At 50.7% G+C, this 27355-nt stretch overlaps 2 protein-coding genes across 13 annotated transcripts in view; one reads left to right on the top strand and one right to left on the bottom strand.

Annotated features, from left to right (window-relative positions):
* Positions 1-14352, bottom strand: part of FKRP (fukutin related protein) — a 20631-nt gene extending 6279 nt beyond the window's left edge. For 2 of the 10 annotated variants that reach the window (XM_075915011.2, XM_075915021.2), the window contains exons 1-4: positions 13843-14001; positions 12400-12529; positions 3794-3931; positions 3107-3142 (exon numbers count right to left, since the gene is read on the bottom strand). The gene's annotated coding sequence lies outside the window, so the exon portion shown is untranslated. The other 8 variants (XM_075915014.2, XM_075915013.2, XM_075915017.2 and 5 more) reach the window with 8 other exon arrangements.
* Positions 13998-27355, top strand: part of STRN4 (striatin 4) — a 27610-nt gene continuing 14252 nt past the window's right edge. For all 3 annotated transcript variants that reach the window (XM_075915009.2, XM_075915008.2, XM_075915007.2), the window contains exons 1-6: positions 13998-14259; positions 22685-22788; positions 23658-23731; positions 24019-24097; positions 25545-25745; positions 26881-27037. In XM_075915009.2, coding sequence (XP_075771124.2) covers positions 14020-14259; positions 22685-22788; positions 23658-23731; positions 24019-24097; positions 25545-25745; positions 26881-27037 — 855 coding nt within the window. In that variant the 5' untranslated portion in view covers positions 13998-14019. The remainder of the gene's footprint in view (positions 14260-22684; positions 22789-23657; positions 23732-24018; positions 24098-25544; positions 25746-26880; positions 27038-27355) is intronic.

Raw genomic sequence — 27355 nt, 5'->3', positions numbered from 1 at the left:
GCCCTGGACCTTTGTCACCAGGATCTTAGTCCCAAATCGTACGAGATGATCCCAAGCCAAGCCTCAGATCTGAACTTTCCCCGAGTTTGGAGGTATCTGCTTCGGTGATTCTGGTCTGAGCTCAACTCTAATTTAACAGGAGGCAAACTGCTCGCGGCAGCTGCTCTTCTCCGATCCCTTTGTACAAAATACAGTGTCAAGCAGTTAAATCTCTCAATGTAACCCAATGCGACAGGTAGAACCGAGGGTGGAAACAGCCTCCAGGTTCTACTTTGTAAAACACGATTTTTGTGGAACTTGCAGTGTGCTGCTCCCTCTGCTGGCTGGCGTGCAGCCTCTCTAATCAACGCTGCTCCCCAGCGGGGCATGATGCTCCTCGTGAAAACCACGCTCCAACACAAGTCCACCAGATAGATTTGCTTGGCTACCTTGGAGATTAAGAGCCCACAATACACTCACTTTCCTTCAGCTACTTTCCTCCCTATAAGTCAATGAGCCGCAGGGTTGAAAGTGGAACAAGCCCTCTGGCGCCTCACTGCACGGCCCCAATGCTGCTCCCATCGGGAACTTAGGATTCGATCAGGGGAGTTGAAAGTCAGTCCTGGACTGGGTGTGAGGCTTAGTGGTTAGAGCATCCTATTTCCACATCTGACACTGATTCTCTGCATGGCCTGGGCTGTCTGCACCTCTCTGCCTAGCTCTAAAAATGTAGATCTCAGTCTCTCCCTGCTTCTTTGGGGAGATTCAACTAGGAGAGGTCTACACCAGTATTCCCTGTAAGCTGAGCACTTGGGCGGTCGCCCAGGAGAAATTCAAATGCCATGCAGCTGATTAGCAGGGTGCCCCCAGCACTCCCAGCAGGCATTTCTACTCATGCCTTGGTGCACATCATAAAATGTTTTCTGCACATGGATGGACAAAATTAGATGGCACATTGGTCTACATCAGTGGTGCTCAACCTTTTTTCATTCACGACCCCTGGAGCTGGGAAGATTTTTGTTGAGGGAGGAAAAAAAAAAAGCCAGGAACATTTTGTTACAGCCCCTTTAATTTAACACGCCGGTCTGCTCCCCTGCCGCTCCCCTCACCTCTGCTGCGTGTATGTGGTGCCAAGCCAGGAAAACAAAATGCCAGCTGGCCTGGGTCAAAGCACTGCGACCTCCCCCCAGGAAGACCCTCTTGGGGGTCGCAATCCATGGGTCGCACACCGCTGGTCTACATGAGCAACATTTGCCAGTGTAGTAATGTGGGTTGGGAATGTGCGTGATATTTTTGATGAAACGTCTATACTGGCTAAAGCCCTAGGATAGATGTGGTTTTGCTGGTATCACTTATTGCATCTGGGAAACTGACATAATCATGCAGTAAAAACACTTTTTTGTCAGCACAGGAGGCATCTGCACTAGGTCCATGGATTACAAGACCATAAAGGACCACTGTGATCATCGGCTGACCTCTAGCTATGCTGGCAAACCTTGCCCAGAGCAGATCTGGCCTTAGTTCAAGTGTGAAGCACTCAGAGTTCTTTAAAGAATCATTAATTAGTACTAAACCAGACTCCTTTGTGCATGGAACTGCAGTGACCTAGTCACAGTGACCAGCCCAGTTCTAAGATGTTAAAACTGTAACTTGCAGACTAGAATTAAAAGCGGAGGCGGCCATGTCACTTGGAAGATGAACTCCCTCAGAATTAAAAACCTCTCTAAGATTCCCCAAGGAGGCAGAAGCTGAGTTCTCAGCATCCAAAGGAAGTCTGGCCTCAGGGAAGCTTTTCAACTAGCTGGCTCGTTGTATTGTTAAGCTGCAGCACTGCAGCTTAATTTTGTCGCTTGCAAGCTTGTCAGCATGGGTTTAGGGTTTTTAAATCACTTGTTTATAAGTACCACCGATCTTAGTCTCTTCCCCCGCTGCTTTGCGGGATTGAAAGGGACCCTATGTTAAGCGGCATTTAAAAAGATGAGTTTAGATAAGCCTCAGGTTGTTAAATAGCTACTGTATTAATATGTGTGTGTGTGTGTGTGTGTGTGTGTATGCGGGGGGGAGGATCTGTGTAAAATTCAAATGGACAAACAATAGAGAAAGTATTTCATATGACAATCCCATGTTCTGAACCTTTCATGCATGGGATTTTTAACACTTTCATGAACTAAGCTTTGCAATCTGCTTGAGAGAAGGGCACTGTTTATCCCCAGTGAAACTGCAGCACATGGGTGGGAACCGATTTGCCTAGTGAGTCAGTAGCAGAGCTGGGAATGTTGGAACCCAGAAGTCCTGACCCGGAGGCCTGGTATTTAGCTCCTATTCCCCCAAGCTTCTAAGAAGATGACCTCCTGAGATCTCTTCTAACCCTCTGATTCTATGTTGCCTATGCTGGAATTTCCATCCCTAGAGGTTTTTAAGTCTCTGCTTGACAAAGCCCTGGCTGGGATGATTGCGTTGGGGTTGGTCCTGCTTTGGGCAGGGGACTGGACTTGATGACTCCTGAGGTCTCTTCCAACCCTGGGGCTACGTCTACACTGGCCCCTTCTTCGGAAGAGGCATGCTAATTTCGAACTTTGGAATAGGGAAATCCGCAGGGGATTTAAATATTCCCAGTGGGATTTAAATAAACACGGCCGCTGCTTTTTTTCTGGCTTGGAAAAGCCGGAAAAGAACGTTCAGACTGGTGCGATCCTTCGGAATAAAGCCCTTTTCCGGAGGATCTCTTATTCCTACTTGAAAGTAGGGATAAGAGATCCTCCGGAATAGGGCTTTATTCCGGAGGATCGCGCCAGTCTGGACGCTCTTTTCCGGCTTTTCCCCAAGCCGGAAAAAAAGCGGTGGCCATGTTTATTTAAATCCTGCGGGGGATATTTAAATCCCCCGCGGATTTCCCTATTCCAAAGTTCGAAATTAGCATGCCTCTTCCGAAGAAGGGGCCAGTGTAGACGTAGCCTAGGAGTCTAAGATTTTTCAAAGCAGTGCACTCAAGCTGACACTGTCCCCTCCTATAAACTCCAGAACACCACTGGCACACCTACAAACATCCTACTCATGAACGGGCAGGGTAAAAGTGAGAGGCTAGATAGAGTCCAGATGAAACATTGTTTGCGAGAGGCATATTTACCTGTCTTCTCTTCCAGAAATATCTGAGAGAGGGGACCTAAAAGGAGAAATCAAACAGGTCTGATGAATTAAGACCTAGAATGCCCTGATTTTTTTTAAAAAAAATGCTGTTTCCTTTCAGACAGCGAAATAAGGAAGTGGAATAGGAACAGAAAGTTGGGCTAGAACAGCCTCAGAGCCAGCCCTCCCTACCTTCTGGAGATAGACAGATCTGAAGCCAAACTTGATACGGATAATAAGAATGTTCATAGTTTATGTGAGATAATCATATCATATCTCCCTTGTTAGGCTATGATAAACACTGCTTCTGGGCAGACATGGACCTCTCACTGATGGAGGGTGAGGAAGAAATTTCTCCTGTATGGTTAGGCTATGCCTGAGCTGTCTACTAAAGGGTTTGTTTTGCTCTTTTATCTACAGCATCTGATACTGCTCATGCTTGGAAACAAGGTACTGGACAAGAGAGATCCAGCCATGAGAGTTTCCAGAAGAAATCATGTGTGATTTTATTAATAGATAGCATTAAACCCTGGTCAGTGGGAAATGAGTTTGGCGCTCAGTACAATTCCTAATGGACTTGTGTCCACATGAATAAAAAAAAAAATCAACCACCCTCCCTCCCGATGGGCACTTGGCTGCAAGGTGGGAAGCCGCAGGCGAGACCATGGACTGTGTGAGCCCCTCTTACCTTTATATTGGGTCCATCGAAGGACGGGAGAAGGCACACAGGGGAGTGTGTTTGACGAAGTTGGTTCACTAATTGCCTGTGCTGCACTTGTGGGGATAGATATCTCTGGGGCTGTCAATCAGGCCACTTTCACCAGCACTAGAAGTAAAAAGGAAGCATAAAATAATTGTCAGGAAAATAATCTTCATTGTAGCAAAGTGTGTTGCTAAATGTGAGCAATCCAGCATGTGTGTTTCTGGGTCCAGTTTCCTTCCCCAGTTCTTTATCAACATATTTCTGCTGTCCCCTGCTCAGTCATACAAGTGGAGTCAAGCAAAATCATGAGACTCTGACTATGCGTTCAAACAGCTCCACGATGGTTATGACCACAACCTCTCTGCCTGACTAGGTTCTACTATGAGACAAAAGCTCCAAGCAGGAATTCAACACATATCATAATGCACAATGCCATAAAGTATGTGCAATTCAATCAACAACCACTGACTGTAGCCTTAGTTTCTGAGCAGGTGCTCCTGAGGCCTTGGATTTCAATGGCCTTGAAAGGTATGTCTCTATTTACCCATAAATGCCCATCTTTCTGTACTGTAAACAAGATATCTGAGGTATTCAACTCAGCTACATTTTCAGTTTTTCAAAGGGACATTATTAAGGGTGCAAGAACATACTACAGTAGACTTCTGATAATCCAGCACCTTTGGGACCCAGAGGGTGCCGGATTATCGGATATGCCAGAGTATCAGGAGGTACTTTGGCGGGGGGCTGAGACAGGTCTGCCAGGACCCACGCTGTAATGGCAGAGGGGAGGGGGTCGGCGGGGAATGGCGCTGCAAGGGGCGATCCCTCCGCCGTTTTGCAGGGAGGCAGGGGAAGCCCCGCACAGCCGCTGGTGACAGGCCAGCTGGGGCTGCAAGCAGCAGTGGCAGACTTAGGGAAGTGGCTGAGCAGAGCAGCTGGGATGCTGCCAGGTTGGTCCCGCAGCGCTGCCCCTCACTTGAGTGGCGTTGCCGGACCAATCCAACAGCATCCCAGGTGATCTGCTCAGACGCTTCCCCAAGTCCGCCGCTGCTGAAACTAACGAGCGGAGGACTTGGAGAAGCGGCTGAGTAGAGCAGCTGGGGTGCTGCCGGCTTGGTCCAGCAATGCCGCTCAGGTGAGGGGCAGCGCTGCGGGACCAACCCAGCAGCACCCCAGCTGCTCTGTTCCGCCACTTCCCAAGTCCGCCACTGCCGCCTGCAGCCCCAGCTGGCCAGTAGCCAGGGGCTGCATGGGGCTTCCCGCACCTCCCTGCAAAATGGTGGGGAGTTTGCCCCTTGCTGCACTGTTCCCTGCCGCCCCCGCCCCCCAGCCCTTCTCCTCTCTTCCCCCTCCCTTTCCCTGCCCATGAGCATGCGTGGGGCTCACAGGAGCTCCAATTGTCCGGCTGGCTGGAGCACTTCCGGGTTCCAGACTATCAGGAATGCCAGACCACTGGATGCTGGACAGTTGGAGTTTTACTGTATTTCAGTGTTCAGAAAAGATAGGAAGTATGGCAAGAGACCACCCTGGCTTAACCTGGGGATCCTAAAGGATCTGAAAAATAAAAATAATTAAAGAAAACTTAAAAAACAATGAACAGTCCTGCAGCACCTTAGAGACTAACAAAAATATAGATGGCATCAAAAATAAAAAATAAACGTAAATAGGAGCCCCATAAAACAGTGGAAACTTGGTCAAAGTACAAAGGATGAATATAAACAAATTATACAAGTATATAGGGACAAAATTAGAAAGGCAAAGGCACAAATTAGCTCGAGACATAAAGGCTGTCTACACTCGCGACTAATAGGCAAATGAGGCCAAGCGTGGAATATCGCCGAGCCTCATTTGCATACCTAATGAGCCACCATTTTTTTCAGAAGAGGCTCTTGCGCAGGAAGAACGGCATTGCGCAAGAGGGTTTTTCTTGCGTAAGAAGGGGCAGTGTAGACACTCCTTCTTGCGCAAGAGCCTCTTCTGAAAAAAATGGTGGCTCATTAGGTATGCAACTGATGCTCGACGATATTCCACGCTTAGCCTCATTTGCATATTACTCGCGCAAGAAGCCGCGAGTGCAGACATAGCTATAGGGTAACAAGAAAACACTCCACAAATATATTACAAACAAGAGGAAGACCAAGGATAAGGGTAGACCCATTGCTCAATGAAGAGGGTAAAACAATAACGGAGAATGTGGAAATGGCAGAGGTGCTTAATGACTGCTTTGTGTCGGTTTTCACAAAGAAGTTCGGTGGTGATTGGACAACTAACATAGTGAATACCAGTAAAAATTGCATAGGTTCAGAAGTTAAAACAGGAAAAGAACAAGTTAAAAATTTAGAAAAGTTAGATGTCTGCAAGTCACCAGGGTCTGATGAAATGCCTCCTAGACAACTCAAGGAGCTGACTGAGGAGGTATCTAAGCTATTAGCTATCATCTTTGAAAAGTCATGGAAGATAGGAGAAATTCCAGAAGACTGGAAAAGGGCAAATATAATGCCCATCTATAAGATGGGAAATAGGGACAACCCAGGAAATGATAGACTAGTCAGCTTAACTTCTGTGCCAAGAAAGATAATGGATCAAATAATTAATGAGTCCATCTGCAAACATCTGGAAGATAATAAGGTGATAAGTAACAGCCAGCATAGATTTGTAAAGAACAAATCATGTCAAACCAATATGACAGCTTTCTTTGATAGGATAACAAACCTTGTGGATAAGGGGGAAGTGGCAGACATGATATAACTAGTCTTTAATAAAGCATTTGATACAGTCTTGCATGACCTTCTTATCAATAAACTAGTGAAATACAATGCTACTATAAGGCGGGTGCATAACAGGGAGCAGGTACCAATGGTTCATGGTCATGCTGGAAGGGCATAAAGAGTGGGATTCTGCAGAGCTCTGATTTGGGGCCAGTTCTGTTCAATATCTTCATCAACGATTTAGATGATGACATAGAGAGTATGCTTATAAAGTCTGTGGTTGCTGGGAGGGGTTGCAAGTGCTTTGGAGGACAGGATCACAATTCAAAATAATCTGGACAAACTGGAGAAATGGTCTGAGGTAACTAGGATGAAGTTAAACAAGGACAAATGCAAAGTACACCACTTAGGAATGAACAATTGTTTCACATATGCAGAATGGGAAGTAACTGTCTAGGAAGAAGCACTGCAGAAAGGGATTTAGGGGCCTTAGTGGATAACAAGCTAAATATGAGTATGCAGTGTAACACTGTTGCAAAAAAAGCAAACATGATTCTGGGCTGCATTAACAGGGATGTTGTGAGCAAGACATGAGAAGTCATTCTTCCACTCTACTCTGAGCTGATTAGACCTCAATTGGAGTATTGTGTCCAGTTCTGGGCACCACATTTCAGGGAAGATCTGGAGAAGGTCCAGAGAAGAGCAACAAAAATTATTAAAGATCTAGAAAACATGAGTGATGAGGGAAGACTGAAAGAATGAGGCTTGTTTAGTTTGGAAAAGAGAAGACCAAGAAGGGACATGATAGCAGTATTCAAGTACCTAAAAGGGGGACACAAGGAGGAGGGTGAAAAAATATCCTCCTTAACCTCTGAGGATAGGACAAAATGGGCTTAAACTGCAGCAAGGGAAGTTTTGGTTGGATATTAGGAAAAACTTCCTAAGTGTCAGGGTAGTAAAACACTGTAATAAATTGCCGAGGGGGGTTGAGGAATCTCCATCTCTGGAGATATTTAAGAGCAGGTTGGACAGACACCTGTCAGGGATGATTTAGCTGGTGCTTGGTCCTGCTGTGAGGGCAGGGGACGAGAACTGATGACCTCTCAAGGTCCCTTCCAGTTCTAGTATTCCATGATTCCTCCTCCTAGTTTCCGGCTTTTGAAAAGAAGAAAAAAGTTGACATCACAGTGTGTGTGTGTGTGTGTATATATGTAAATCAGGGAAACAACTGATCCCTGAATGTAAGTGAATTTGTGCAAGAGTGTGGCTCCAGGATACCTGGAAAAAGTCTCATCTCTCTACTTCCTCTAAGTCTGTTCCACCCAATTTCACAACAGCTTATGAACATGAGTCCTTACACACTGCCAAAAATCCTAAGACTTTTGGAGGCAGTCCTGTGAGTCCTCATAAGAACATAAGAACGGCCGTACTGGGTCAGACCAAAGGTCCATCTAGCCCAGTATCCTGTCTGCCGACAGTGGCCAACACCAGGTGCCCCAGAGAGGGTGGACCGAAGACAATGATCAAGCGATTTGTCTCCTGCCATCCCTCTCCAGCCTCTGACAAACAGAGGCCAAGGACACTATTTTATCCCCTGGCTAATAGCTTTTTATGGACCTAACCTCCATGAATTTATCCAGCTTCTCTTTAAACTCTATTATAGTCCTAGCCTTCACAGCCTCCTCTGGCAAGGAATTCCACAGGTTGACAACACGCTGTGTGAAGAAGAACTTCCTTTTATTAATTTTAAACCTGCTACCCATTAATTTCATTTGGTGTCCTCTAGTTCTTCTATTATGGGAACTAATAAATAACTTTTCTTTATCAGCCCTCTCCACACCACTCATGATTTTATAGACCTCTATCATATCCCCCCTCAGTCTCCTCTTTTCTAAACTGAAAAGTCCAGTCTCTTTAGCCTCTCCTCATATGGGACCCGTTCCAAACCCCTAATCATTTTAGTTGCCCTTTTCTGAACCCTTTCCAAGGCCAAAATATCTTTTTTGAGGTGAGGAGACCACATCTGTACACAGTATTCAAGATGTGGGCGTACCATAGTTTTATACAGGGGCAGTAAGATGTTCTGGGTCTTATTTTCTAACCCTTTCCTAATAATTCCTAGCATCCTATTTGCCTTTTTGACCGCCACTGCACTCTGTGTGGAAGTTTTCAGAGAACTGTCCACGATAACTCCAAGATCTCTTTCCTGATTTGTTGTAGCCAAATTAGCCCCCATCATACTGTACGTATAGTTGGGGTTATTTTTCCCGATGTGCATTACTTTACACTTATCCACATTAAATTTCATTTGCCATTTTATTGCCCAATCACTCAGTTTGGTGAGATCTTCTTGGAGTCCCTCACAGTCTGCTTCTGTCTTGACTATCCTAAACAGTTTGGTATCATCTGCAAACTTTACTACCTCACTGCTTACCCCTTTCTCCAGATCATTTATGAATAAATTGAAAAGGATTGGTCCCAGGACTGACCCTTGGGGGACACCACTAGTTACCCCTCTCCAATCTGAAAATTTACCATTTATTCCTGTCTTTTAGCCAGTTCTCAATCCAAGAAAGGACCTTCCCTCTTATCCCATGGCCATGTAATTTACACAAGAGCCTTTGGTGAGGACCTTGTCAAAGGCTTTCTGAAAATCCAAGTATACTATATCTACTGGATCCCCCTTGTCCGCATGTTTGTTAACCCCTTCAAAGAACTCTAATAGATTAGTAAGACAGGATTTCCCCTTACAGAAACCATGTTGACTTTTGTCCAACAAATTATGTTCTTCTACATGCTTCACAATTTTATTCTTTACTATTGTTTCGACTAAATTTGCCCGGTACTGAAGTTAGACTTACCGGTCTGTAATTGCCAGGATCGCCTCTAGAGCCCTTTTTAAATATTGGTGTCACGTTGGCTACCTTCCAGTCATTAGGTACGGAAACCGATTTAAAGGATAGGTTACAAACCACAGATAATAGCTCAGCAATTTCCCATTTAAGTTCTTTTAGAACCCTTGGATGAATGCCATCCGGTCCCGGAGATTTGTTAACATTAAGTTTTTCTATTTGTTCCAAAACCTCCTCTAATGACACTTCAATCCGGGACAGTTCCTCAGATTCATCACCCACAAAGGACGGTGCAGATTCAGGAATCTCCCCAACGTCCTCAGCCGTGAAGACTGAAGCAAAGAAATCATTTAGTTTCTCCGCAATGGCTTTTTCGTCCTTGATTGCTCCTTTTATAGCTCGATCATCTAGGGGACCCACAGGCTTTTTAGCAGGCTTCCTGCTTCTAATGTACTTAAAAAACATTTTGTTATTACTTTGAGTTTTTGGCTAGCTGTTCCTCAAAATCTTTTTTTGCTTTTCTTATTACATTTTTACACTTGATTTGACAGTGTTTATGTTCCTTTCTATTTATCTCACTAGGATTGGACTTCCACTTCTTAAAAGATACCTTTTTGTCCCTCACTGCTTCTTTTACATGGTGGTTAAGCCACGGTGACTCTTTTTTAGGTCTCTTGCTATGTTTTTTAATTTGGGGTATACATTTAAGTTGGGCCTCTATTATGGTGTCTTTAAAAAGTTTCCATGCAGCTTTCAGGGATTTGGCTCTAGTCACTGTGCCTTTTAATTTCTGTTTAACAAACCTCCTCATTTTTGTGTAATTCCCCTTTTTGAAATTAAATGCCAGGGTGCTGGACTGCTGAGGTGTTCTTCCCACCACAGGAATGTTGAATGTTGTTATATTATGGTCACTATTCCCAAGCGGTCCTGTAACGGTTATATCCTGGACCTGATCCTGCACTCCACTCAGGACTAAATCGAGAATTGCCTCTCCCCTTGTGGGTTCCTGCACTAGCTGCTCCAAGAAGCAGTCATTTAAGCCATTGAGAAATTATTTTATCTCTGCTTCTCTTCCTGAGGTGACATGTATCCAGTCAATATGGGGGTAATTAAAATCCCCCATTATTATAGAGTTCTCTATTTTGGTAGCCTCTCTAATCTCCCTCAGCATTTCTATGTCAGTATCGCTGTCCTGGTCAGGTGGTCGGTAATATATCCCTACTGCTAATTTCTTATTATTGGAGCATGGAATTTCTATCCATAGCGATTCTATGGAACATGTTGATTCACTTAATATTTTTATTACATTTGATTCTACATTATCTTTCACATATAGTGCCACTCCGCCACCCACCCGGCCTGCTCTATCCTTTCTATATATTTTATATCCCGGTATGATTGTGTCCCACAGATTTTCCTCATTCCACCAGGTTTCAGTGATGCCTATTATGTCTATCTCCTCATTTAATACGAGGTACTCTAGTTCACCCATCTTATTAGTCTGACTCCTAGCATTTGTGTACAAGCACTTTAAAAATTTGCCACTGGTTATTTGTCTGCCCTTCCCTGATGCATTGGATTCCTTTTATGCGGTTGTTTGTCAGCTCTGGCCCATGGTTTGCCCTCTCCCCTCCTCTCTTTCCGACTACAGCTTAGAGAAGCTCTATCAACGGATTCTCCTCTAAGAGAAGTCTCTCTCCGATTTACATGCATCTCCGCACCAATCGGCTTTCCCCCATCTCTTAGTTTAAAAACTGCTCTACGGCCTTATTAATGTTTAGTGCCAGCAGTCTGGTTCCACCCTGGTTTAGGTGGAGCCCATCCTTCCTGTATAGGCTCCCCCTCTCCCAAAAGTGTCCCCAATTCCTAATAAATCCAAACCCCTCTTCCCTACACCATCGTCTCATCCACGCATTGAGACTCTGAAGCTCTGCCTGCCTACCTGGCCCTGCGCGTGGGACTGGAAGCATTTCCGAGAACGCCACCATAGAGGTCCTGGATTTCAGTCTCTTTCCTAGCAGCCTAAATTTGGCCTCCAGGACATCTCTCCTACCCTTCCCTACGTCATTGGTACCTATATGTACCACGACCACAGGCTCCTCCCCAGCACTACACATAAGTCTATCTAGATGCCTCGAGAGATCCGCAACCTTCGCACCAGGCAGGCAAGTGACCATATGGTTCTCCCGGTCATCACAAACCCAACTATCTATGTTTCTAACGATCGAATCACCCACTACTAACACCTGCCTCTTCCTAACTGGCATTCCCTCCCCCTCAGAGGCATCCTCAGTGCGAGAGGATACCGCAACATCCTCTGGGAGGAGGGTCCCAACTACGGGATGGTTTCCCTCTGCTCCCATTAAATGCTCTGTTCCCTTGAGACTTTCATCCTCCTTAAGAACACTGGGGCTCTCAGACTGGAGGTGGGACAGTACTACAGTGTCCCAGAAAGTCTCATTAACAAAGCTCTCTACCTCCCTTAGCTCCTCCAGTTCAGCCACCCTGTCCTCCAAAGCCCGAACTCGGTCTGAGGGTCAGGAGCTCCTTGCAACGGGTGCACACATACGCCACCCGCCCACAGGGCAGGTAATCATACATATTACACTCGATGCAATAAACAGGATAGCCCCCACTCTGCTGCTGGGCTTCTGTCTCCATGTTTGTAATGAATAAGTTTAAGTACAAACTGGGATTCTTTTTAAACTTCTGGAGTATAGATTATTCTAAGAGTTAGGTTTTAAAGAAGGACACAAGTCACTAGTTCCCTCTAAGCTCCCTCTCCAAACTCTCCTGTTACCTGTTCCTGGTCGCACTCTCCGTGCTCTCCCAGGTTGCTGAGTCACAGGCTTATATAGCTCTGGTAGCCCCTCCCCCTGACTGAGGCTCAGCCAATTAACAGAGGCTTCTAGATTTCAAACCTTTTAGAAGCTCCTTCAAACAAACAAAGCAAACAAACCAGACAAACACAAGCTCAGCACACTGCAAATAACTCCTCCCCACACAACACACACTCCAGACAGCCACTTACCACAAGGGTCCCATTTTTACTCCTCTTTTCCCTGGAGAACTCCCTCTCCAAACTCTCCTGTTACCTGTTCCTGGTCGCGCTCTGACCAGGTGTGACAACTCTGTGACAATCAACAAGGATCCTGAAGTGACTGGGATAGAAGTGAGGGGGGAAGGAAGGAGAGAAGCACACTGATAAAGCTGACTACCAAGCAATGGAGGATTTGGGGTAAGGCTAGCAGTTGCTCCAGATAAAGATGTAGATGGGGAAAGAAAATGGTGACCACTGAATAGTTGAAAGGACAATAACTGCTCTGAATAGGGGCCAGTATGGAGCTACGGCAATGGATGAAATACTCCAGCATTATGGCTAGGGAGAGGAGGCAGATTTTATTTGCCTTCCTCCAAACCAGACTGAAGTCCCAGCACTGTGCTGAGAAGGGATCTACCCTGGGGGGCAGAGAGAACAGTATTTTGGGAAGGAGCGTGATCCGGGAAGGAGGCGGCCTGTCATTGGGGTGGCCTATGCAGTCCTGGGTGGAGGTGACTGTACTTGCAGTGGTGAGGAGCCTTGTGCTATGGGAACCTCTACTTGTTTGCTGTGGGTGGGTAGGAGAAGCCTCCCTGGAGTGGGCCCTGATCAAGACCCCCTGCTGAAATGGGAACCGCTCGCTGTCTGCTTTTGGGACAGGGCAGAGAAGAGACCCTATTCTAGAGGGAACTTGACTGGGGTACCCACTTTAATTTGAGTGGGGTGTGAGGCATGGGAGGTGTTACCATGGGAACCCGTCCCTGGCTGCTCTGGCTGTCGGGGGAGGGGGGGCATTTGAACCAGGCTATGAGGGGGGAACTGTCATGGGAGCTGCCCTCTCCCTGCTCCGGGTGGGATGAACCCAGCCTGCAAGGTGGGAGGTTGGAGGGGGGCGCTGTTACCATGGGAACCCCTCTCCTTGCAGGGAGGGTGCCGAGTGAAGCAAGCCTATTCTGGGGGGCCCCTGGAACCCTTCTCCGTGCTCTGGCTGTGGGGCAGGTGAAGGGACCTGTTGCCATGGAAACCACCCCCCACTTCCGGGGGGGGGGGGGACAAGCAGACCTACCTGGAGGATGTGGTTGCCAAGGGGGAAGCAGGCCTGCTCTGGGGGAGGCGCTGTCATGGGAACCTCCTGCTGGGGGGGGGGGATATTCCTGGGGGGGGAATGGGAGGGGACGTTGCCATGGGAACTCCCTGCTGTGGGGGTGGGTCGCAGGCCTACCGGAGCAGGCCCGTTGCCATGGGAACCCCACACTCGGAGGGGGGTAGCAGCCTACCTGGAAGGGGCGTTGCCATGGGAACCCCACACTCAGAGGGGGGTAGCAGCCTACCTGGAAGGGGCGTTGCCATGGGAACCCCACACTCAGAGGGGGGAAGCAGCCTACCTGGAAGGGGCGTTGCCATGGGAACCCCCTGCTGGGGGAAGCAGCCTACCTGGAGAGGCCCGTTGCCAGGGGAACCCCTCCGTTCGGAGGGGGGAGCGAGCCTGCCGCGGAGAAGAGGGGGGGGCGCGTTGCCATGGGAACCCCTCCCTGCCCCCGTCCCGCGGCGCGGGCCCCATTTCCTGGCGGATCACTATCTGGCAGGAAGTGCCCCCCCGCGCGGCTCCCTATGTGGCAGCCGCCGGGATCCATGATGGAGGCTGAGCGGGTGCTGGTGCGGGCCCAGCAGGCCCCGGGCCCGGCGGGGGCCGAGCCGCCGCCCCCCCCGCCGCAGGCCCCGGGCCGGCCGGCCGCGGGCTCCGGGCCCGGCGAGCTGAGCCTGCCCGGCATCCTGCACTACATCCAGCACGAGTGGGCCCGCTTCGAGGCCGAGAAGAGCCGCTGGGAGGCCGAGCGGGCCGAGCTGCAGGTGCCGGGGCCGGGCCGGGCGCGGGGAGCCGCGGGGGGTTACCGGGGCCGCCGCTGCCTCCGCCGCTGCCGCCATCTTGGAGGGAAATGGCCGACGGGACCCCGCGGGGGGGGAGAACCCCCCCCAGGATTGGGGGAGCCCCGTGGGGGGGAGGGGGAGTGTCAGGGCCCCCCCCAGGATTGGGGGAGCCCCGTGGGGGGGAGGGGGAGTGTCAGGACCCCCCCAGGATTGGGGGAGCCCCGTGGGGGGGAGGGGGAGTGTCAGGACCCCCCCAGGATTGGGGGAGCCCCGTGGGGGGGAGGGGGAGTGTCAGGACCCCCCCAGGATTGGGGGAGCCCCGTGGGGGGGGGAGGGGGAGTGTCAGGGCCCCCCAGGATTGGGGGAGCCCCGTGGGGGGGAAGGGGGAGTGTCAGGGCCCCCCCAGGATTGGGGGGGAAGGGGGAGGAGCCCCCCAGGATTGGGGGAGCCCCGTGGGGGGGAAGGGGGTGTCAGGCCCCCCCAGGATTGGGGGAGCCCCGTAGGGGGGGAGGGGGAGTGTCAGGGCCCCCCCCAGGACTGGGGAGCCCCGTGGGGGGAGAGGGGGAGTGTCAGGGCCCCCCCAGGATTGGGGGAGCCCCGTAGGGAAAGAGGGGGAGTGTCAGGGCCCCCCCAGGACTGGGGGAGCCCCGTGGGGGAAAAGGGGAGTGTCAGGGGATCCCCAGGACTGGGGGACTCCCCGGGGGCATAGGAGGAGTGTCAAGGCATTCCAGTGGAGGCCGAAATTGGAGTGTTAGGGCCCCCAGGACTGGGGAAGCCCTATGGGGGGAGGGTCACCTCCCCCCCAGGAACATGGGTGGGAACCTCCATGGAGAGGGAGTATCAGGATCCCCAGGACTGTTGGACTTCCCATAAGAGGAAAAAGGGAGTGTCAGAGGCTCACCCAGGACTGGGATCCCCCCCATGGGGGGATTGGGAAATTTCAGGACCCCCTCACAGAATTGGGCTGATCCCCTGACAGGGAGAGGGGGCGTAGACCTAGGTAGAGACTGGGAGCTGAAGGGAGAAGTTGGAGGTGAGTGATTAGAGGGGGATACGGAATGGGGGAGGTATTGGGATCCTTCCCCCAAAAAAATTGGCACCCCTCAGTTGTAATTAGGGTGGTGAGCGTTGCTGTCCAAGAAGGAATGAAGCGGACTGGGGGGAGGAGAGGGGTATGTGACAGTTGCCTCCCCATAACACTGAGGGAAGGAATTAATGTGTTGGGCTTTTGTATCTGTTACCCTTTAATAGGAATTGGGGTGAACATGGGGGAGAAACACGACTGTCATTCTCTCCTTAGTGACCAGTGAAGGAATTGGGGTGATGGTAAGAAATACAGTTTTCAACCCCATAGCAACTAGCAGTGGAGTTGGGGTGATTATTGGGGCCAGGCCAGGAAATAATTGATGCTTCCCAAGAGGGATTGAAGAGGGAATGGAGGTGACAAGGGGAGAAATGTAGTCATTGTCTCCCAGTACGGACAGGGGAAGAACTGGGGTAAGGATATGCATCTGTCAACCCCATGGCAACTAAGGAAGAAGGGGGTGCGGACAGCAAATACTCAGACTGGTAGTAGCTGGTGGTGGGGATATGGGGTTGAGGTGGGACACTGCCATCATATCCTAGTAGAGAGCTGCAGGGAGGTCGCTTCCCTGGGTAGCCTCACTGGGTCTGGTCAAGAGGAGCAGCTTCCCGGTTATTGGTGTTTGGTGCCAAGGGAATATCACTCTCCCAGCTGCATACGTTTTAAGGAGCAGGGGATGGTGATCTCCCTGCTAGGGTATGAAGACTAGCAGGGCTGTTCTTCCCCAGTAGCTCTGGAGATGGCATTTGGATGTGAGGAACCAGAAATCTCCCCAAACAACCATGCTAGGATTGCCCAGGGATTAGGGCTGTGAAGCATTTTATTAACTTCCGTGAGCAGCCACAGCCAATGGATCTGAGGTTAGTAATTTGGGTGAATTCAGCTCCACAGGGATGGAAGGATGAATTGGTTGGGATGGAAGTAGGTGCTGAAGATGTCAAGGGAATGCCCTGTCCCAAATGGCACCTTCTCAAGCCCCCCTCGAGAGGGGCAGTGAGCCAGGGACCTTTGAATGGTGCAACCCATCAGCACCTGGGTGAGAGAGTTACTATCTTCTTAAACACTGATGGGTTTGTAGGGCACAGGAGAGAGGTGAATAAAATTGACCCGATCTTGCCAACTTCACTTTGTTGCCCTGTTTTCACATGGCGAACGGGTGGAAGAGGTGAAGAGTAGTAGTTTATCATCTGCCAGGCTGGAAGCATGTTGCAGGCTGTAAAGCATCTCCAGAAGGTCTCAGATTTCAGGATCCAAATGGCTGCTATGGATGTAAGGCATAAACTTCTGCTTTTTAGGGTACCTGCTTGTATATGGGCTGGTTTATAATAGCTGGTCTATGTAGCAAGGGGAATTGAACCAGACCACACAGCAGGGTTTGATGCAAGCAGTGGCCTGAAAGGCAATGGATGGGACTGAGTTCTAGGTACCAGGCGAGGGATTGTAAAACCGAAGAGGGCTGGGGAGTTAAATGAGATTAAGCTACTAGAAGAGCAGCACTGTGACTTGAGTCTGGAGGGCGAGGCTGAGGAGAGCTGTGTAGGAGGGATTATGAGTGGAACAGGAAAGGGAATTGCTGATAAAAGCAAGGTGTGTCTGGGGTGCGGGTGGAAGGGTAGCAGATTGGATGAGGCCTTGGTGGGTGGGAAGAGAGTCGTGACTCAACAGCAGAGCAACTGAGCAAGAAAAGGAAGCTGGAAGTGGCATGGGGGAGAGAATTTGGATGCAGTGTTGACTGTGACAGATGCCAGCTCCATAACCCAAGCAGTGAGAATCTCAAGGAGGAGGTGCTTGAGTACTTGGGGGGGAGGGGTGTATACTGCCTCACATACTTCTATAGTGCTCTTCCTCCTTGAAGCCCTGTATAAACATTAACTCGTTAAGCCTTGTAACTTCCCCATGAGACTGTATCAGTAGCCTCAGATTGAGAAACTGAGGCACTGAGAGTCAGGCCACTTCCCATCCTCTCTACTTGTGTGTGCTGAGAACAGGCCAGGGGAGCATTGCTTGGTCTCAGAAACTCCAGGGATATCTGGGAAAGCATCAGGGATGAGGAGGGATTTGCTATTGAGGGAGCTGATGTTGACTTTACCCACGAGAGTGGTTAATGAAGAATGATGGAAAGGAGATTGGGAGGCTTTTAACAAGGGCATGTGTTGGGGCGAATGGTTTGAGATCATCTTTTGGGAGATGATACTAGCTGGCTGTGCTCACATTCTAACTTCCCTGCAGCTGCTTAGCTTTCGGATTCATCCAGCCAGCTCTGACCTCAGCCTTTCCTGTTTGGAAAAGAGACAGTTACCGTGTGGGCTAGGAAGCAAGCAATGCATTGCGTTCTGAAGCCAGCCAGTGATACTGTTGCTAACCAACAGCAACACATGGGCATGGCTCTTCAAGGGAGTTGGGCTTGCTCTCCAGCCGCATCCCACCACAAATCCTCTTGCCCACCCACATTTCATAATGGTGGGTAGGGAATGCTTAAAAGCACAATCGCAGCTCTGCCTCTGTGTCTGTAAGCACCACGGGAGCATCCTGGGAAACTGAGACTGTAAGGGACAAGGAGAGAGCATGGAAGAGGGAATGTGACATCAGCTGCAAGGGTGCAATAGCCAGGGCTGTTGGAGACCTTGCTTCAAGTCCTGCTCCACTCCAAACCTCTTGTGTGAACCTGGGCACGTTACTTAGCTTCTTTGGGTTTCGGTCCCACATCCGTAAAAGGGGCCTAATAGCGCCGCCCTACCTCACAGGTAAAGACTGTGTGGTTCTCAGATAGTCGGGATCCTGATACTATTACCCAAGGCAAACAGTGCGGCATTTCACATCAAGAGTTCCTCAGACCATCTTAACGGCTTCGCTTACCCATCCTTAAGTCGATAGATTTAGCGGTGGACATTTATTGCTAGGTGAGTTTCACCTGCGTTCTCATGCACCAGTGCAGCGGTGCATGAATTGGCTGCTCAACAATGGTACAGTGTAAATGGCCTACGTGGCCACGTGAGCAAAGAAACCTTTGCATAATAGGGTTTCTGGATTGTTGCCCAAGGAAGGTTGCAACTTCTGGCTTTCCGGCAGACCTCATTTGCTAACTTAGCACAGGCCTATCATCGCTTTCTATTGCCTCCCTAAAGACACCCTTTAGTGCTTTACATTTATATTGGTCCTGCTGTTCATAAGAAAGGATATTACAGCGCGTGCAGTCCATGGCTTTGGCAGTATAAGAGGTGGGCATGGCTTACGCTAATCTGATTCAAAGGCAGTGTACTAAAAGTCCTTCCATAAAGTTCCCTTGCTTTAGGCCTGTCTCATGTCCCACATTCCTGGTGGAAATCCTGGTGTGTGTATTGTCAGAGCAGCTCGCTTGTGATACGCTTGTACTCTTATCTCCACTCAAACCTTTCATAGCCGGGGCATGCAATGGGTGAACAGCTTTCAGGCTGTTTGAGATCTTGCTGAATTTCCATAGAGCCCTTTCAGTTATGGGTTGGTCTGAGACTTGAGTTTCTACAGAATTGCTGAAACTGTAATGTTCTTCCCTTTTCCCCCTCTTCAAATACTGTATCAGTCTTAACTTTTTTTTAGCCTGTTTTTAAGATGGAGTTATCTGACAAGTAAAGTACTGACTACCTGCCTCTGGTGAACTATTTATTCTGCTCCTGGCACTCAAAGTACGCTGTAGCCTTGGTTACCTGTATGATATTTTGCATACCTTGATGTCATCTTCATAAGAACTGCATAGCTGTTTCTTCAGAGCTTCAGCCTTTTAAAAAACTATTTAAGTGGACGGTTTGACTGGACTCTAAGGAGTCTTTCAAGGAATCTTTCAATTTCATATGATCTGTGAAGTATTTTAAGCAGTCTCTGTGAGTCACAGCCTCCTTGGAAGGGAGTACATTAACTTGTGGGATTGAGTGTGGTGGGCCCAGAATCTGTGTGTCGACCCAGCAAACTCTGTGATGCGATTGCTTCCCCCAGAGCTCACCCTAGACTTAAGCAAGCCTAGACATTTTTGTGTCTGCTAGGCTCCTGAGGCATTGTGGGAAGTGGAAGCTCCTTAGGAAGTATTAACATAGGTTTCTGAGTGTGTGCGCGCAAACCAAATCTCTGAGTGGTGGTTAGCACAGACTTTCTCTAGCTTCAGAGGGTTTTATCAGTGCTAGTGAGTCAAGCCTTCTCCCTTTTCCAACTCACCTCTACTGAAGTTGGTCAGGATCCTTATCTGCGCTGTACAGAGCGGGAAACTGAGGCACTGCCTGAAGAAGGGCCTTGCAGAAGTCACTGCAACTCAGTGGCAGACCCAGGACAAGGACTCCAGATTCCTTGGCTCCTAGTTCTGCGTTCGTTCCACTTGACCAGAATTTATCCACCTTTGCCATTTGGGGGTCCGGTTTTAGCAGTCAGAAATGTTTGCAACCCCTTTGCCCTTACTAGAAATGTAAGCGCAAACAAATGCTTTGGTAGTAAATAGGGATGTGAAAGGTTAACCAGTAATCAGTTCACTGGTGGGGTCTGGAGCAACTCGCAGCCTACCACAGACAGGAGAGCTGCTTCAGCCCCTTAGGAAGCCCACCATGGAGAAGGGCTGCGGTGGGGAGGTCCGCTCCAGCCCGGCCATGCCCCCTTTCTCCGTAAAATGTTTAAACATCACGTTTAACCAGTTAACCAATTAAACGAGATTTTACATCCCTAGCTAAGTAATTGATTTCTCTATGTGTGTGTGTGTTGAGAACTCAACAGAGAATACATGACCTTGAAGGGTCAGAGGATGTGGGAAGTGGAGTGGTGAGAGATTCTTTGCTTTAGATTGTAATAAAATGTTCAGCACCTTATGATTCTTCCTCCCAGCATCCCCCACCTGGGGGTTGTGACCCACGGGTTAAGAAGCTCTGAGGAGGCTGTGGTAAGTGCTCTAGGGTAGGTTATGTTTGCAAAGGGAATTCTAGTCTTGCTCCTTGCAAGGTGATCTGGCTGGCAAAGAAGGCTGAGTTGGTGCTAGGTCAGCGGTGGGCGGCCTGTGACCGAGGGCTGCCTGCAGCCCATCTGGGTTCTGTGTGTGGCCTGTGAGATGTTTGGTTCACTGTTGCCCATGCGCAGGGTTGCCAGATTCTGCTGGTTTTCATCCGTGTTGGTTTTCCCCCACCGGTATTACTAACCTGCCCCTCACGTAAAGCCAGGGCCCGTGAAGTGAAGTGCAGGCTGATCGCACACAACACTGACTCTGAGCCGGGCGCCCCCTCAAATTCTAGGTGCACTAGCGCAGTTAGCAAAACGACCCAGTGCTGGGAGACCAGCTTGGTGACAACAGCCTGGCGGCCCACTGAGATGAAGGAGGCCGCTCACAGGGCCCAGTCACTAGCCTACGTTGCTAGATCCATTGTTGCTAGGTGGAGAGCGTGCCAGGTTCATTGGAGCAGGTGTGTGGCCGGCAGGGGAGGGGCGTTGTGGGCATGACCCCTGCATAGATAACAGTAGTGGTCCTTTGGGGTTCAACTCTGCCCCCTGGAGCGTTGGACACCCGTAGCTGAACTTGTGCTGCGAGCTGACTGACTGGAGACGAATCTGTAACAGGAGCTTTACATCACTGTTTGCTGGGGCAGGGCTTAACGGAGGGGAGTGTGTCAGAACGGAAATTGGGCTAATCAGCAGAAAATCTGTGTTAACAGGCTGCTGGTTTTGCGCGAGATGGGGTTAGGGAGGTGTCATCTGGCGGACGGTGGAGCCAGCTGCGAATCTCGCCTTAGGATCTGGCAGGCAGTTTGGCATATGGCGCAGATTCCTGTGGCCTGAGCCAACAGATGGTCATTAAGTGATAGAAGCGTTCTGTGATTGGGTTAAATTGCCTGTGGAAGGGTGAGAAAATACACACTCGGCCCAGAACGAGCAGCGGAGCATGAGGAGTGGAGCGAGATGTCCCGCGGTGGGCAGGTCTGCTGTGCAGAAGAAGGTGGAAGGAGGCCCTTGGTGTTGATGCCTGGCAGTGCCCTGGATCCACAATGCCACTGAACTCAGTGATGTGCCTGCAGGAAAATGGGCTCATTGGACATGGCTGAGGTTTTAGCCGTGAGGGGGGAGGAGAGGAATGGGTTTGTGGGAAAGGAGCTGGAAGTCAGGACTCTGAAAGGGGAGTGGGGTGGAGTGGCAGGAGGGGGCTGAGTCAGGCTGTCTGAGTTCTACTCTCCCCTCTGGGTGGGGAGTAGGGTCTGGTGGGATAGAGCAAGGAGGGGGGGGGCTGGGAGTCAGGGCTCCTGGATTATAGTCTCCCCAGAGCATTTAGGAAACTGACTCGTACAGAAATGCCCTGGCTTGTCTGCTCAACAACAGGCCGCTGGAGCACATCTTCCGCTCTCTGTGCTGGCTTCCCGTAGAATATCCAGTCCAGTGCAAGGTCTTCAAAACACTGCCAGGCCCAGGCCATGTGGCTCTATAACATCGAAAGCTCCGGGAAGAAGCCTTTGGTGGACAGCTCTGCTTCTCTGGTCTGAAGGACTCTCGATGATAAGAGCAAAGCTGGTCCGGGTGTGGGGGGAGTCGTCTCTGGGAGTGGTCTGAGACTGCAGACTGAACTCCCCCAGAAACTATGGACTGTCACAAAGCTCCCCGCCAGCCATTTCAAATGCAAGGCACATTTCCTTGACCTGCCTTCGGTACACACACCAACGAATACCTGTGTATTAAAAGAAAAAAGACCCCCCCCTATCAAAACCAGATAGTCTGCTGCACGGTACTTCTCCGTCTGCGGAGAGGAGGAGAGAACAGCACGCGATGGATGTGAAGTCATGGTGCACTGCTGGAAGGCACACTGATACTATGGTGATAAGCACTGTCAAACCCTTGTATAGAACAGACCCGAGTGGGGGCTAGTGGTTAGAGCAGCCCGGGGGGAGTGAGAATGCAAACTCAGTTTTCAATCTGAGACTCTGCTCCTTCTTTTCTATGTGGGATTCTGGGCAGGTCACTGCACCGTTTGAGATATCTGTACAATGGAGAATAACAGCTCTGCCTTTTCCCGGATCCCTGTGTTATGGGGGCAATTTGCTGTCAGATCCTTGGATGAAAGTGGCCGGATAAGTTAGCGCCTTTGCCCTGGGCTGACGGGTACGTTAGTGGCGTATGTAGGCAGCGGGGTTGGTATAACTGGCACTGCTTTGGGGTGCTGCTGGAATAAGTAAAAAATAACCATCCTTTACTAATTTCTAGCCTTTCCCATATGGGGATCTCCAAGCACATTAAGGCAGACGGGGGGTGAGGACAGCATGGATTTGAGCCACAACCTGTGCTCCAAACCCTTATGGGACCAGGGTGACCTTGGGTTTGGTTCTTTTCCTACAGGCACAAGTGGCATTTCTGCAGGGAGAGAGGAAGGGCCAGGAGAACCTCAAGACAGACCTTGTGCGCAGGATAAAGATGTTGGAGTATGCCTTGAAGCAAGAGAGGTAAGGTAGGAACGCCCTGGAGGGCTGTGGCTTTGGGGCATGGGCTGGTCACTCCCCACGTTTTTGGGGGTCCTTGGAAACACCCCCAGCTGGGCAGACTCCAGCTTCATTTTCTGCAGCATCAGAACAGGTGCAGGGAGGCCTTGGCTTTCAGAGAGGATCTTGTAGCCTGTGAGGCCCTCAGAGTTAGGGTGTGAAAGGCTCAACCGTTGGGTGTGATGCCTCGAAACCCACTGCTACTGCTGTTTCATGAGCCCACCTGCAAGAGTTTCCAAATGGTGATGGGTCCAAGTTCACCCCTCACCCTCCTGCCACAGGGGGTCACTGGCTCCTAGGGAATCACAAAGAGGCCAAACTGTGGTAAGGATGTGATTCTGGCCCTGGTCCAGATGGGAAAGCTGGACCAGTGTTTAGATGAGAAGCACATTGACTCCTGAGTTCAAGTCCAAGATCTGAGGGGAAGTGTTGCCCGGTGGTTAGAGAAGTAGTGCACAAGGGGTCAGGGCCAGTGTTCCCTGTAAGCTGTGCGCTTGGGTGGCCACTCAGGAAAGGTTCAGGTGCTGTCCAGCTGATTAGCAGAGCACCCACAGCCGGCAGCATGTGATTCTACTGGTGGTGCCCATTCGCACATGCCTTGGTGCACATAACATTTATTCTGCACACGGATGGAAACAAATAGAGGGAACATTAGTCAGGACTCTTGGGTACTGGTCTGCACTCTGAGGAGTGGTTAGATCACACTCCCTGTATGACCCCCTGTATTGCTTCACTTCTTTGCGCCTCGGTTTCCCCTCTATAATATGGGAATCATACATTGCTTCAGTTGCTTTAGCTTCATGTCAAACTTAAATTTTCCACATTCACTCAAGGTCAAAATACCACAAGCTGAAGTTTGGAACAGAGCCGAACCAAGGGGAGAAGAGAGCGGATCCGTCAGAGCCAGGTATTGTACCATGCGAGTCCTCTCCTGCCCTCAGGCCCTATGGGTTCTGCCCAGTCCCCTGCTAACGGACACAGACATGCTGCCTGTGGCTATGTATAGCGAGGGTGTGGGATGCCAGGGGCTCTTGCCCTCAGGGATAGATTATTTCCATGGTGTTAATCTAGCACCGACAGGCAAGGCCTTGGGTTTGAGGCTGGTCCGAAGCTGTAGGTGGTTTACTGAAAAGCTGGTGCCGAATGGGGTCTCCATGGTGTGTTCGCAACATCCTTTCTTTGCCTTCCTCTCAGTTTCCAATGGCCCAGCGGAAACGTCTTCACTGGAAAGCAACCCACTGGTGTGGAAAGAAGGGCGCCAGCTGCTCCGGCAGTGAGTATGACAGACCTCTGCAGGGGGGGGGGGTGTATCCCGGGGAGGGGTCCAGTATGTACACAGGGGCCCGGGGGCAGGGCTGGCCCGTGCAGTTGCCTGTTCTACTGCAGCTACGCTGCTATGGTTTCTTGAGCTAGCATTGATCTAGCTAACATGCAGCAGCTTTGTGGAATAAAGCAGGGTGCTCCGGGGAAGGCTTAGGGCTCTAGGGAGGCGTTGCATCTCCTTTTTCACCCCCTTTTGTACAGATGTCTTTAAATTTGGGAAGGGGAGTATTGAACACCCTCATACTTCTCCCCAGTAGTTAGCTACCATTGGACCTATCCAGCTCCAGTGGTGATGCAGAACATTCTGAGCAAAGAAACAACTGACGTTAGCATTTTCTGTGTCATCACTAGGTTCCAGAGTTAACACGTGCACTGAGATGAAAGGGACAGTTTGCAAGCCTCTGAGCTCTTCTTCTAGCTACTGATAATTCCTCTTTGGTGCCACTCAGCTTACAGTTTTGTGGTTTTAGATCTCTGAAATACACAAGGATGCAAAAATGCCCTGCCCGGACTCTGGGCTCCCTGGTGTTTCTGCCCAAAGACCTTGACACTAACTCTATCAGCTCTAAAGGCTTTTGGATGCTGCCTCTGCAGCTTCCAGGGCATGGGGCACAGTTCTGCAGCAAGCTGAAAACAATGCCTGAGGGGAGGACCCCTCTTGGTTTGATCTCACCTGGTCTAAACCATAATTCTAGCCCTAGTCCCTCGAGAGTCAAAGTTTCCCAGTTTGCGGGGTTGGTGCAGGCGCATCTCAGGAGTGTGGCTGTGTCCTGGCAGAGCAGCAAACACTCCCTTTGCAGGTGAGGAATTGCTGCGCACGTAGCTTGGGCGGTAAGTTCGGGCTTCATCTGGACCCCCCCCCCAGAAGCAAGATCCCCGTATGGCCAGGATTGAACTGAGATACGGAGCACAAGCGATGTGCCTGAGGTGACCCAACAAGCCTGTGGCCGAGCTGAGGGGGTAGATCCCAATTCTCCCGACTCCCAGCCCTGTGCCTTACCCGCAGGCCCGCTCTTCTTCTCTGCTGCTACGTTCCTTCAATGGGGCATCTGTCCGGTGGCTGGGAGAGCCACCGCTGGGTGAGGGGAAAACTCCGTTGGCAGGGGGAGAGTTGTCTCAGGCTGCACCCTCTTCCAGAGAGACTCCGTGGGGATCTGCCTGGGTCTCCCCCATGTCTCCCTAAGTCTGTGCAGCCTTCTTGGCAAAGAGGGAGAACAAAGGGCCACGAGGGGCAAGTTCATGGGTCTGTTGTGCTGACTCGGAGGAGTCCCTTTTCCCTGCTGTGTCCGGCTCCGGAGCGACCGCTGACTTGCCGTGTCTCTGCAGTGCACGGAGAGCCGCAGACGGAGTGTTCCCATTCTTGGCCCTAGCGCTCAGCTCGTCTTTCCCGCCCGCAGGTACCTGGAAGAAGTGGGCTACACAGACACCATCCTGGACATGCGCTCCAAGCGAGTGCGCTCCCTGCTGGGCCGTTGCTCCGTGGAGCTGAACGGCGCCGTGGAGCCTAGCGCCGTGGGGCCGAGCCCTGCCCCGGGGCCCGCTGGGCTGAGTGGGGGAGAGTCCTTACTTGTCAGACAGATCGAGGAACAGATTAAAAGGTGAGCAGGCAGCCCGCAGTCCTGTCCAAACATCTTGGTGTTCTGCACAGGGCACCGTGCCTCCATACCTACTCCTGAGCTGTATCGGCAGCTGTGCCCCTCTGCGCTTGGCTTGTCCCATAGGGCAGCTGCATGGCGGGGGAGCTGGCTGGTGGCAGGGGGTATCTCACCTGGGGCCGGTCTGTTAGATGAGGGGTGGTTCTGGTTGGTGGGGGAGCAGCGTTTCTGCTGGACGTGTTCAACCCACAGCCTGGCAGGTCGGGGGGGGAGTGATGCTCCAAGTGGAGGGAATATCCCTGCTGCAGAGAGGGGTCTTGGCTCTAATGCTGCTCAGTAGGAGGGGTGCTGCCTGGAGGGTGCTTTGCTTGGTGTCGGCCTGCTGTGGGGGAGCTGCCCCCCTGGGTGGTTTTGCTGCGTGTTGTGTCCCATCCCCAGTGGGATGTGCAGCTGTTCACTGCTGAATGCGGCATGTCCAGCCGCAGGGCCCCATGGAAGGGACCTCTGGGCATGGAAATCTTCTAGCACAGGAGCAGAGCAGGGTCCTCGGAGGCTGGTCCCAGCTGCTTGAGGACGGTGCGACAGGAGACAATGTGGCGATACCCACCCATGGGGGACGTTTCTTCCCAGCCCCAATCAGTTAGGACTCAGCTCGTGCCTTGAAACGGAGGTCTGTAGCCCTTCTCCCCAGCTCCTGCCAGGCAGCTGCTCTTCTTTCCCTCTGCCCAGTGGGCCATGCTGGGTCAAAGGGCTGCTCCCTAGTGCTGGCCTGGTATCATGAGAACATAAGAACGGCCAGAGCAAATGTCCATCTAGCCCAGTGTCCTGTCTTCCCACAGCGGCCAATGCCAGATGCCCCCAGAGGGAATGAACAGAACAGGGAATCAAGTGATTCATCCCATCGCTCATTCCCAGCTTCTGACAAATAGCGGCTAGGAATCCCATTCCTACCCATCCTGGCTGATAGCCATTGATGGACCTCACCTCCATGAATCTATCTAGCTCTCCTTTGAACCCTATTAAAGTCCTGGCCTTCACCACATCCCCTGGCAAGGAGTTCCACAGGTTGCCGTGTGTTGCACAAAGTCGTACTTCCTTTTGTTTGTTTCAAACCTGCTACCTATTCTCCCTCTGGCAGGAACGCTGGGAAGGAGACGAAGGACCGGATGAGCAGCTCGGTGATCGACAAAATCCCCTTCCTCCAGAACTGCGAGGATGAGGACAGTGATGAAGAGGAGGATCAGGAGGGCCTTCCTCTTGAGACCCAGCGGCAGCACAAGAAACAGCGAGTAAAGGCAGGTCTCACGAGGCTGGAAAAACATCACGTTTTAGGCATTAAGGAGTCCTAGGCCACTCTAAGAACCATTCCCAATAGGTTTCTGAAAGCTGGAGCCAGACATCAGGACTCCTGGATTCTATCTCCTCTCTGGAAGGAGAGTGTTGTGGATTGGTTAGAACAAGGGGTCAGGACTCCTGGGTTCTGTTTCCTGCTTTACTACTTCCTGCTTTGCTGCAGGCCAGGCCAGTCCCATGCCTCAGTTTCCCCTCTTGACTAACGAGATTAATATGCTCCCCTCTTTGGAAAGTGCTTGGTAAGAAACCTGTTGTTCCTG

This window comes from Pelodiscus sinensis, chromosome 18 (genome assembly GCF_052426305.1).
Source record: "Pelodiscus sinensis isolate ZL-2025 chromosome 18, ASM5242630v1, whole genome shotgun sequence".
NCBI lineage: Eukaryota > Metazoa > Chordata > Testudines > Trionychidae > Pelodiscus > Pelodiscus sinensis.
Note: the sequence above shows the minus strand (reverse complement) of the source record. Positions and strands in the feature narration are given on the sequence as shown.